The sequence below is a fragment of the Chiroxiphia lanceolata genome, chromosome 5 (genome assembly GCF_009829145.1).
Source record: "Chiroxiphia lanceolata isolate bChiLan1 chromosome 5, bChiLan1.pri, whole genome shotgun sequence".
Classification (NCBI taxonomy): domain Eukaryota; kingdom Metazoa; phylum Chordata; class Aves; order Passeriformes; family Pipridae; genus Chiroxiphia; species Chiroxiphia lanceolata.
This window is the reverse complement of record NC_045641.1, coordinates 12,927,045-12,939,350: the sequence shown is the minus strand read 5'-3', so window position 1 is coordinate 12,939,350 and position 12,306 is coordinate 12,927,045. Positions and strand designations below refer to the sequence as shown.

Here is a 12,306-nt window from a genome sequence, read left to right as displayed (position 1 = left end):
ACTGCACCATCCTCTGGGATTAGGAGTTTGCAGGCAGCACAGGACACCTCAGACAAAATCTGACTGTGAGGGTCTCTCCAGGTCTTCAGGGAAACTGCACCTGTGCCATTATGAAGGCGATTGCATGACTTCATGGCTGTGCCTGTGTCTGTGGGTTCGGCTCAGTGCCCTGGGAGGGTGACTGTCCCTGGGAATTGCACAAATCAAAAAGAAGTTAAACAAAGATCTCATCTCATCTAGTAGCAACTATGTTTGGTGTCAGATTAGAGAGGAATGTATCTCATGTGTTTAGAGAAGGTATTCTTTACCGCTACGTTTGTGAGACCACCCACCAATTTTAAGAGAGCAGTGCAAAATCAGAGGTCTCTATGAGCACACCTGTACTGAAAACTCAGAACAACCTGTGCTGGATCTGTGCAAACCCACTCAAACCTGGCAGCATCCACCTTTAATTAGGAGGGTGCTCCTAATTAAAGTTGATGCTCTGCAAGGGGGCACAGGAGAGGCAGAAACAGCAGCGGCATCACAGGACTCATTCCAGAAAGCCCATTCCTGCCCAAGGGTGGCTTTGACCTGGGTATTGCCCCATGTCTACTTCTCTACCCCTCCACTGAGTTCAAAGAAAACACCTGACTCAGCCCCAGGGCTGCAACTCTAAATAGCCTGCAAGTCACTTTATTTACTTATAACTTTCATTATTTATATTTATTGAGCTCAGGTCAATGCTCTTAAAAAAAAAAATTAGATTTCCACATCTTTTCAGTAACTCAGTACAAAACTGCAATATACAAAGTGCGATTAAGAATATTCTGATGGAAAAAAACTTGTAACATTAAAAGTGTTTCCTGGGAGCTATAAGAAATATTCAAAAATCAGTGTCTGTATTTAGTAGAAGTGTAGTGTATACTTCAATTTCTGAAGTTTTAAATATTTCCAAAGGAAAGATGCTACAAATGGGAACACTTATAAGTCTTCTTCAAATTTTCCTTTGCTTTCCTTTATTATAGTTGCATATATATTTTATGTGGCCATGTTCCTAATTCTTAGACTCAAGATTACATCTGTAGAAATTATATTTCCCTAAAGGTTTTTAATATATAGTACTATGAAATTTTTATAACAAAAAGGAAAATATACATTCCAGTGACTGATTTTAATGAAGTTTAAGATATAAATGTAATAAATTATATAAATGCCATAGACTTTTTTGCTTTTTGAGGTTAACTATGAAACACAATTTCCATTGTTCTGACAGGGAAAAGAACTAAGTGCAACATACACAGGTTAGAAAGGTTTTACCGTGGGATAGATATATAGTCCACTCTGGGTAGACAGAAAAATGACAGACATACAAACCTGAAGATAGATAACGCTGGCAATAATTATGATAAAGAACATGAAGAAAGCTTCACCTTTTCATATTATGTTGTCTGAAAATATCAGCATTTTTAGGAACATAGATGGACTGCTGCAAAGTTTGGCAATCAGTCTGTATCCAGGAATTTAATTAGTCTTCAGTCATACAAAAAATAATTACACATTTAATGTTCTGCTGAAAAGGTGCATTTAATCTGCTAACATTTGACAGCTGCATTTTTCTTCTGAGCAGAACAGCGGTGGCTTTTCAATATTAGGTATGCGCATAGCTTGAAAGAATGAGATCAGAGCAAAGGTCTCCCAGCTGGTTTTTAAGAAATCTAATGGTGGCTGCTAATGTTAGTGGGCACACTTTTCTTCTCTGCAGCAGAAAAGTCATTAGCAGGAATCCCCCTCCCTCTTCATCTATCTCCAACAAATCAAAGCCAGATAGGAGTTGTTACAACTGCAAATGTAGCCAGATTCTGCATACTAACATATGTGCCATACATGATGGTTTACACCTCCATTTTTAAATTGCATTAGCTTAATCCCCTGGGATGAGAAATTTATTTTAATGTGTGTTAAATATTTTAACACCTGATACATGTATCAGTGGTGTATGTCATGATTTAGGATTTTCTGTATATTACTGTCAGTGAGAATTAGTGTCCACATGGGTGAGCTTATGAGAGTTAAGAGTGAAAGGAAGATGCAAGCATCAGAGGCAGCCACCTGAGGTGCAGGCATCAGAGACAACAGAGAAATATGTCCAGGATTATAGCAGAGCATTAGCTCATACAAGTGCAAGTGCTTCACAGCACCCACTGGATACAGTACTTCTCCTGGCCAGGATACCTGCTTTCCTCAGGTTCACATGGATGACAAAATCTTTGGTTCCTTTTAGCATCAGTAGCGATTTAGTGTCATTTGTGCCTCTAAAAATTAACCCAAAAGGTCATCAAGTTGCTTCTTATTGGAGAACCCTTGGTAGAAAAGAAGTCCTTGTAGTTTATTCATGTCAGAGAGCAATGGGGCTTGGTCTTTCTCCTAGAAGGGTACGAAGTCATTCAAGCATGTTTGAGTGTAAAGGAAATGTATCCACTACACATAAAAAGTGTGTACAGTGCTGGTTCTGTGCCACAGGGATACAGCAGCTGTCACCTCTGGCTGTCCCTAGACACTGCTCCCTCCAGCCTATGGGGAGCAGAAAGCTCCCAGAAATGCCAAGCAGGACTTTTTGAGCACTTCCCAACTATTTGGCCAAGCCAAATAGTTTCTGGTTAATGAATTAACATATTCTTTTTTAAAATGAATGTAATATTAAATAACAGTATTATAAGTTTACTATTTATAAGGACAGTATAGCAAGACACTTTTAAGAGTGTGGTTTTGCACTAAGAGCAGCACAGGCACAAGACACTTTGGTGTGCAGAGAATAAAACATTACAACAGGCAGCTTATAAAGCCTTAAGTCTAAAAAATTTGAAGCTAAAAAATAAAAAGATGCTTCCAGTTTACCCAATTTATCATTTTATCCACATTTCCTCTAAGAGAGAAAGGAAAATATCAGCTACATGATGAGCTTGCCAAAAACCCTTTTGCCAGCAAGTAATTGTACCCCAATGGAGACAAATGTCCCTGTTGCCAGTCTGTCTCACAGTTGACATGGCTGTGTGGAGTACCATGGTCCTAGTGATTTATGGAGCTTTTAAGAAGGTATCTTTGCTGTGGCAATTAATGCATGCTCCCTGCTGCAGTGTTATGATAACTGCTCCTGGAAATTAGATATTACTCTTAATTTTCTTTGCAGTTTGTCAATTCTAGTTTTGTTGACATAGCTGCCATGACAAATCAAATGACCTTGCGTACCAGAAGCACCTGGGACTCACCTCCAGTTGCAGCTCTGTGCAGCTACAAAAGCAAAGTGTCTGCCATTAAAGACTATACATAATCACACTGTCTGACAAGATGAACTTTTTCCATCTGAATGTGGCCATTTACAGGAGTGGGTTCTTCTAGGACAAGAACACCATGGGCATGATGTCAGTGCTGTGCAGGAACTAGCACAGATGTTTAGAAGATGCATGTCTTCAGATCAGGATAAAAGCCACTGAGTCTGAGAAAATGGAGCTGGAATTCTTAAGTCCTTGTCAGTTGATCATTCCATTGCAAATTTGCACCTCTAAGTTTACAGAGAGCCCCACAGTTGCAGCAAAATTTACAAAATGGGTAGAAACTCTTTTTGGCGGCTTTTGCACGTGGCTGTTTTTCAGTAAATACACTGATTACCAAGAGAACTAACAATTCCCCTGTCCCTCTGACTGGTAGCAGCTATACCAGTAGATGCTACCGTATTTTTTGGCTGAATCTAACCTATGATTTTTGGGGTCATTGAGAAAAAAATTACCCTAAAACACAACCCCATGGAATTACTACAAATGGCAAAACTATCAATAATAGTTTTGTTTTGTTTTCCAGAATAATTTCAGTGGAGCTGCCTGAAGATGCAAGACAGATTGGCATTCAGTTCAGATGGTGGCAACCCTATCACTCTTCTCAAGGCGAAGACGTGTGGGCAATCGATGAAATTATCATGACCTCTGTGCTTTTCAACAGCATCAGTCTAGACTTCACCAACCTAGTTGAGGTCACACAGTCTCTGGGATTCTACCTGGGAAATGTTCAACCTCACTGTGGACACGACTGGACTCTTTGGTGAGAAACACGTATTCTTTTCTGTTCTACTTTTGTTTTTCTTGTCTATTCATCCTGCTAAGAATCAAATAACTGCTGAAAACAAGTCATTCCAGTAGCTATTCAGAGTAATTTTTTCTCTTCCTCACCTTATGGACAAAAATACAGTTGCTAATCTAATTGCAATTAGCAGTTAGCTTTTACACCCCATTGCACAGAGACTTAATGTTTAACGGGAACACTGAGTGTAGCATTCTTTTCCCACAAAATAAAGAACGTTCTATTAAGAAAAAAAAATTATAAATTTTTCATAATCTTCACTTAAAATCCAGTCAGGTTATATTAAGTACAGACTCTGAATATTTTCTAAGTGATGTTCAGATTTGTGTATATAGCCATTAGATTACAATCCAGATAGGAAAGGCAGCAAAATGTGGGCAGATTAACATTAGCCATTTGTAGTTATTTTGTCTAGTAATATATCCGTTTAGTCATTTACACTGTGATCAGCATTATGACATATTGCAATTAGGCCTAAAATATGCTGTGTATTTAGAAACAAAAGCAAGGAAACATCACCTACCACAAAGAAAATAAAGGCAAGAAAAGAAAAAGAAGGGAAAAACAAAGAAAAAAATTTGTTAGTATTGCATAAAAATAAGCGTTTTTAGTAAAACATTAAAATGCTTCACAAAAATAAAATTATGGAGCAGACAAGTGTAACATTTGGAATTAATACAAAGGAAGTTCAATTTAAAATCTGTGTTTTGATTAAAACCAAATAACAGTTTCATGCTAGTTTGATCAACCTATAAACCCAGTATAGTTTTAATTGGCATAGATTTATTTCTTTAGAGAAAGTACAATCACAGTAATTATGGAAAACCTCAAGAAAATATAAATAATTTTAGTGTCCCCGTGGACACTCAGAGAAACACTGTTGGAATTTTATTAACAAGTATCTCTGAGCAATCTGATTTGACTTTCTGATCATCTGTCAAACTAAAAGGAGTTGGCTTAGCAGTAGGAACAACACCGAATGTGTTCTAGCGCTGATAATGAGGCAGTAGAAGCACCATTAACCACTTTAATAAGGACAAGGAAGGTACTCACTGCTCATTAAAATGAAACAACACTTTAGGGCTCAAACTGTTTGCATCTTCCTCATCAAAGAGTTGGAATGAAAGCCCTTTAATGACATTGTTTTCCCTCTCTTCTTTTAAGAAGACCAGCTTATCTTGGGGAGGAGGGTAGGTTATTTAAGATAGCAGAGGTTACTCTATTTTCCTCTTATGAATGTAAATCAGAATCAAAATAATAAACACTGAGCTAAATTCTCCCTCCCACTTATTGACTAAGATCTGTAGTGCTCAGGCTTAGTAGAAATGTTGAACTTTCCATCCATCAAAGAATCAAAGCCTTTGCAATATTTCCTTAGTATTTATGTATAAGTATTTTTCATTATCACTGGAAGACAGGAACTCTATCCTTCACTGACCTTGTTTCTCTCAAGGGAAATTTTTAAAGTTACACAAAGTCTCTACAAATGGTTGCTAGTTAAATTAATTATTGCTGGTTTTTCCCAGCTGTGAGTCCATTTGGTTCTCATTTTCTAACTCATGAGTTTCTATGAGCAGAGCGTGCAGTAGCACTGACACCATCCTCTTGAGAGAAGTCTGACAACAGCTTTTTCATTAGTACAAGTACGGGAAATATGCTATAAATCATTTTACAGGGTGTCATCCCCAGGCCCATTTTCGCTGAATTGCCTTTGATTGTCTATTAGGCCTCTATTTCTGCTTCAGAATCTGTAAACCTGAAACATTTATCCTTAAAACTGGAGAAAACTGAGGAGAGGGATTTTATTTTTTATTTTAAGAGGCAGCTTGTTCTTTTCCATATCTGGCTTCATTTAAAATAAGAGAGGTTTGTTGATATACACGTGTTTTGAGCAAAGGTGATTTCTGAGTGCTTGTAATGGTCTATGTCCAGAACAGTCACTTTATTTGACCGTCATTGTCAACATTTGGTTTCAGATTGGATCTTGGACTTTAGTATAACAAGCATATTGGTTATATTGAAGGAACTCCAGAACCCCTTTAAAATGAAGTATTTGATGACGTTAATGCATCACTTTCTCAAAATGTTCATATTCCGGCAAGATTATATATATATATATATACATATATTCATCAGGACATGAATAAAATAGCCAAGCTGTTATAAGCAGATTTACCAAAATTAACCAAGCTGTTGGTTAATAAATGTCTTCAGTCAGATTATGACATTATGATTTTACTCAATGTATTGAAGAATAGAGAGTCCCACTGTCCCTGGAGAAGTCTGTGGGAAGACTGTAAACCTGCCACATCATGAACTATCTTTATGTAGCAAGGTAATACAGTGGTCCTACATCAGCTTGATAGTTTACCTGTGTTTAAAATGTTTTGTCTTTTAGATCAATTGTTACTCTGTAATAAGCAGAAAATTTCAGGTAATCAACTTAATTCTATTAATTCAGTTAATGCATTAGGAATTATTTTGCAAAGTAGGTGTGTGATGTAAAAAGACACAAATATCTCCTGACTTTGATGGAGGCAAAGCTCAGGCTGGTGCAAGCGTTTGGCCAACATGTCAATATTTTCGGTCAATGCAGCTTTATAAAACAAGCATCCGTGTGGCTTCTCAGTATTCCTAAAAGTACTGGCCTTGAAAATATGGTAACTCTGGGGATCTCAGAGAAGTTTGGAGCAATGCAGGTTGGCTGACATTGACTGTGATACCATTCCCAGAAGTACCAATTAGCTGGCAGTGCTTTGAGGGAGAGTGATTGTTCTGAGGGCACCTATGGGTATTGTGTTCCTGTGCCTCTGCAGGTCTAATTATATATGTGCCAGAAACCAACTCACAGCAACATATTTATACAAAAATGAAGCCTCTGCATTCTCGTTTCTGAAGATTTTTTAGTTAATTATTGTTACGCCAGGGACATTACTTCATCTTTTACAAAATCTGGAAATGTATTCCAGCTGTGTGGCTCCCAGAACAAAGAAAATAGTTGGTATTCCAGGAGAAGAGCATACCCCTAACCATGTACATGAGAGATCTGGAGAGCAAAGAAGTGGCAAGTAAGGTGGAGCCCCAGCCTTTAATGCTACTCATGTTCAGCTGAAGGCAATTGGTGGTTGATAAAGGACTTTGTAAACCCCTTAAAAGAGCTTCTTATAGAGTATCAGAGTTTGTCTTCATCTCAACACTAGCTTCCTTTTTTACATTTCTTTAATATCCATTTTAAAGAGCTGGTTTGACTTTGTAACCATGTTTGCTTAGTATACTATGTACAATATCCAGTGGCTAAGTTATTAAATTAAAATGAATACTAAACTTAAAATGTTTTCATAATGACCTGAATGCCACCAGAAAGAAAAGATTAGAGTTTAAGGGGTTTTTCTCATTTTACACCAGTAATATTGAATAGAGGGAATTTTTCTGAAGGCAAGGGAAAAATGTAACATTTAATTCTTTGCACCTATGCTGAGTACAGTCCTTCTATTACTTTGGAAAGATAGCTTCTGAGCAGATGCTTCATCAAACTGTTTAGTTTCAACTCCTTTACTCTGTTCAGATGAGCTTTAGGTAACTGTGTTGTGTTGTGTCGAGGTTTATAGTGCAATGCCAAATCATTTTCCAGAGCACTGTTACATGTAACTTTCAGCCGATTACACTGCACACGGCTGACTGATACCTGAGGAGCCTGCTTGTATTGGCACCGATTTCCCAAGAGGGCTTCAGTAAAACTGTGTTTTCCCACATCAGCCATGAAATTTCAAGCTGCTTTGTAGAAATTAAAACCACTTTTAAATTTGTGGATCTTTGTCATTTTGAAAAGTACAAGGTAAAGTTTGGAAGAAAAATAAATTCAGGCATTATCCACACAAATTCTTCCGAGATGCATTCAGTTCTAACCATGAAGCCACAAACCATAGGTTGTCAGCTGGACTGCTGGTGAGTGTACATTATATCCTCTGCTCAGCTTAGAATTATCCTTCCCATTGAGAAGAAAAACACTGACAACATCAGCTGAAAGAGCAAGCAGTTCAGATACAGTTTTCCAAGACATCTCACTGCCTGCTGGTCCAGTTGTGCATGACAGTGCCCTAGCAGTGAAGGGAGCGTCCATCCGCCATCTGTTCAGGGTGCTGATCAACAAAGACGGGGTAGTTTCATATGGTGTCATGACTTGGATCATCCTTTAGGAAATTAAGTTACAGAGAGTAACATCAGAGAGTAGAAAGCAGCCTGCATCTCCACTTGTGCCCAGTAACAGCAATTTGATAATGACAAAACTAATGTCAGCTTTCAGCAGTTTCTTCTAAAGCTTTAAGGCAGGATGCTGACATTTATGGCTTAAGTGCTCTCTCTGGAAAGGACTCTATAGAAAATGGTGTGGGTCAGTGAGTTAATTTAAAAGAGTGTTAAGTGACTCTGACTTATCCTCACACCCACTTCGTCATGACCTTGAATTTTACAGGAGTAGAAGCTAATATCTTCTATTGTACTGTATTTAAAGATTAGGATTTCTTATTTAAGGAGATAAACTTTAGCTTATTCAGTCATAAGAGCAACTCTGAACTAGATTATTCTCTTCATCACCACTGTTCTGAATTTAGCTTTTTCATATTTGCATGATGATTTGCAGTGATTTTCTTTATAAAGAGCCAATCCCTATCCTAAATTGTTCACATTTAAGAACAGTCTTAGAAAATTTTGAAGCTTAAAGGACAACAGTACTTCTGAACACACTAAGTAAACATCTCAAACTAAGGAGAGAGTGGCAATTTTCATTCTAAGTAAACTTTCCTTAAAATGCCCTGTTTTAAAGCCTAGTGCGCCGGATTCAAAGTTTAAGTTGTTGTAACTTCCTCCCTATACCTCTCTTGCACTTGGGGTTTTGTTTTGGGTTGTTTGTTTTTCTTTTGAAAAGTGCATAGAAGAAAACCCTGCCTTTAAAATGAAATAACCTTGTAATTTCAGACTATATACTGTGTTACTGTATATGTGATAACTGGGTACCTTGTAACATGTATGTGTGTATGTGTATTCCAGACATTACTATTGTTCTCCAATCCACTGGATAACATAACTCTTATATCAGTACCTCCTACAGAAAAGAAGCTGAGGATAGAAGATATTAATTCTGAAACACAGACAAGTCAGGGAATGCATGGCATATAGGATCACTTGAAAATCAATGGAATGAAAAGTCTATGTAATAGGAATATTTTAAACTAGATGTGGTGTATCTTTACCGTCCAGTATTGGAATGAAATTACAGCTCTTACTGTGGCATGACCTTAGGCAATGGACACTCCTGGGGAATGAACTTTCTTTCTGTTGTTTTTAACTTATGTTGCTCCTTCTTGATCCTAACTTGATCCTTAATACAAAGAGCATACAGTAAGAACTAACAGAATAATTCAGTGTTTTGCATTCTGGGATACATCAAGGCCTTCCTGGTAATTTGCAGAAGTATCAACAGATTCTTCTGTGCCTGGTCTCATCCCATGTGCTGATCTACAAAGCAAAGGCAGAAGCATCACCATATTTAACCCAAATCCACTCATAATGTTCCTTTCTGAAATATTTTGGGGACAGATCCTGACTCTTTCCTTACATCTCTCAGTTTTACAGGAGACTCAAAGTTAGCTTCTAGCATGCGCTACGTGGAGACCCAGTCTATGCAGATTGGAGCTTCGTATATGATACAGTTCAACTTGGTGATGGGCTGCGGTGAGGCATTCACTCCTCATATGGACAACCAGGTGAAACTGGAGTACTCCACCAACCATGGCCTCACATGGCATCTTGTTCAGGAGGTGAGGCTGGCAGCGAGGACTTTGTCTTCCATAAACTCTGCATATACAAAGATCATCTGAAATAACACTTCTGGCATTGAACAGAGAAAGATGTTTTTTCCTTTATCACCTTTCAATAAAGAAATTCTCGCTTGGAATCAGTCAAAATTACTATTAGAGGTATTTAAACTGTTCTTCATAATATTTGGAAGAAAAGTATCTGAAAGCCTGAAATACAGAATTGTGACAGAAATGGATCAAGGTTGAGAAAAGAGCTGGGGCACACAGTTAGACAGAGCTACAGGGTAATGGCTGAGATCTTTCCTGTGCTATTGCTTTGTTTTTCTGAGCAAAATGCATGTACTGTTTCCTGGAATTTAAATGGACAGAAATTCTTTCTGCCCTTGTGCGCAGCCATTTCGTAAATGGAAGGCGCATTCCTTCAGGGGATTGTAATGTAGAGACTTTCATCTCCCATCCCTGGTTCAAACACAGTCCAGGGCCATAATGACCGGCTGTTTCCCCCACTCTGCTGGAAGTGCAAATAGCAGTGTTGGCTGCTATTTCCCTGCGTGGCTCAGCCCTGTCTCAGCACAAATGTGAGTAGCACATTTGGCCATGCTTTGTGCTTTTGTTTCCCCTCTTAGATCAAAAGCTGGACTTTCCCTGGCCTCAGGGTGAACTAACCAAGGTCCTTTGGCTGCCTCTGAGCGGCTTCAGAGGGTGTCAGGGAACTTGTCCTAGTGTGTTTTCACTGCCTGCTCTGCAGGCTCACAGAAGGATTTGTATGTCACGTTCCACATCTTCTATGAGCTTTGCCCAGTTACCTTTAGCCATGTTGTGTTTGGCACATTTACTTTGGTGGGCAGAATAGAGAAATGGCAGTAAATGAGTTTTTACAGTTTGCAAATCTAAATCATGATTTCTTACCTTAAACTAAATTCAGAAGAAAGCTATAAATTCTGTATTTCAAATGCTGTTAGTGTCTTTTATACATGGCATCACTATGGTGTCCAAGAATAACTCCTAGTGGTGGGTGTTTGGAGTTTGTGCTTGCCATCAGTGGAAGATCAGTTGCCTTCAGATTTTAGTGCTCCTTTCCTCGCTGAATGGAGCTGAGTTCAGAGAGAAGAACTTGCAGCAAAATCGTTTTTCTCACACCACCCATGTTGCTGTGATAAAAGACTATTTGTAGTATATTTCAAGGACATAATCTGGCAAATAAACAAAACACTAATTAATTAAAATGTTTGAAAGTTTTGTTTGCTTCACAAGCACTGATCAGACCCTGTTTTGTAAGATCTTTTAGGGGAGATGAATCAATGAAAACTGTTTGAAAATTGCTGGAAAGGAAATTAAGCCTTTAGAAAATCTACTAAAAGGAAGCCCCAGCAAAACAGAATAAGGTCTCAGATCTTCATTTAATACTCTAAGATATTTGAGCAATAAACATCTCTGTAAAATAATATATTCTGCCCTTGATCATATTTAATATATAACTATTAGTGTATAATTTAACCATATAAATATTCTTAATTGCCATTACTGCTGTAGAGAATCACTGCTTTAATATTAGTTTCAGAGCAGTCGAAGTGGGTTACTTGAATAAGCAGGTGTCTGTCCCTAAGGCCCCCCTCTTACCTGATACCTTCATGGGGGTGAGCACAGCAGTGAACAGCAAAAGACTTTTGGGCATGTGGGGATGGTCAGGAGAAGCTGTGCTGTGGCACTGAGTGGCAGAAGGGACTCTCTGAGTGGGTACCTAGAAGAGGATCATGCAGGTTGGTAATAACTTTCAAGCACTTTATTAATACCTCATCAAAACCATAGCACAAAAGTTTTGGGTGCTATTCTGGCAATGTATATATAAATGAATATATATAGCAGAAAAAAATGAAGTAAATGAAGTAACATGGGAAGGGCAGTTCTAGAAAACAGTAAGAAGCTGGGATAATAGACTTCATTTATATTTAATATTAAAAAGATGTGATAATGATCATATTTTCTGAGTAGAAAAAAAAGTCTGGGGAACAGACCTCACTAGGATCTGACTTAAATGCAGAAATAATCATAGAAGCAGGAAGGGGGAATTTACGCCACTTGCTGTAGGTGTCAAAGGAAACACAGGCTGCAGAGCATGGGAAGAGCCTCTGGACACAACTCCAATAGCTGCAGTTGAGTGCTCTGCTGTGGCTCTCTCTGTTTCTGCACCCCCTGCAGATAGAGAGTGTGGGCACAGCCAGCATGCCCAGGCAAGGGCTCACAAATAGGTCTCCAAAATTTCTGGAGTCTGGAGGTCCCTTTCATAGACTTATTCCGTAGTGGTCTTGTCGGCTTCCTTCACAGTCCATGCTAGATGCTGGGGTGAAAATAGTAAAAAAAAAAATGAGCTACACAC

General features: G+C 38.4%; 1 protein-coding gene across 1 annotated transcript in view; it reads left to right on the top strand.

Moving 5' to 3' along the window:
- RELN (reelin) overlaps positions 1-12,306 on the top strand; it is a 279,441-nt gene that overhangs the window by 183,774 nt on the left and 83,361 nt on the right. Inside the window, 2 exon segments of the mRNA XM_032687702.1 lie at positions 3,838-4,074; positions 9,737-9,929. Coding sequence (XP_032543593.1) covers positions 3,838-4,074; positions 9,737-9,929 — 430 coding nt within the window.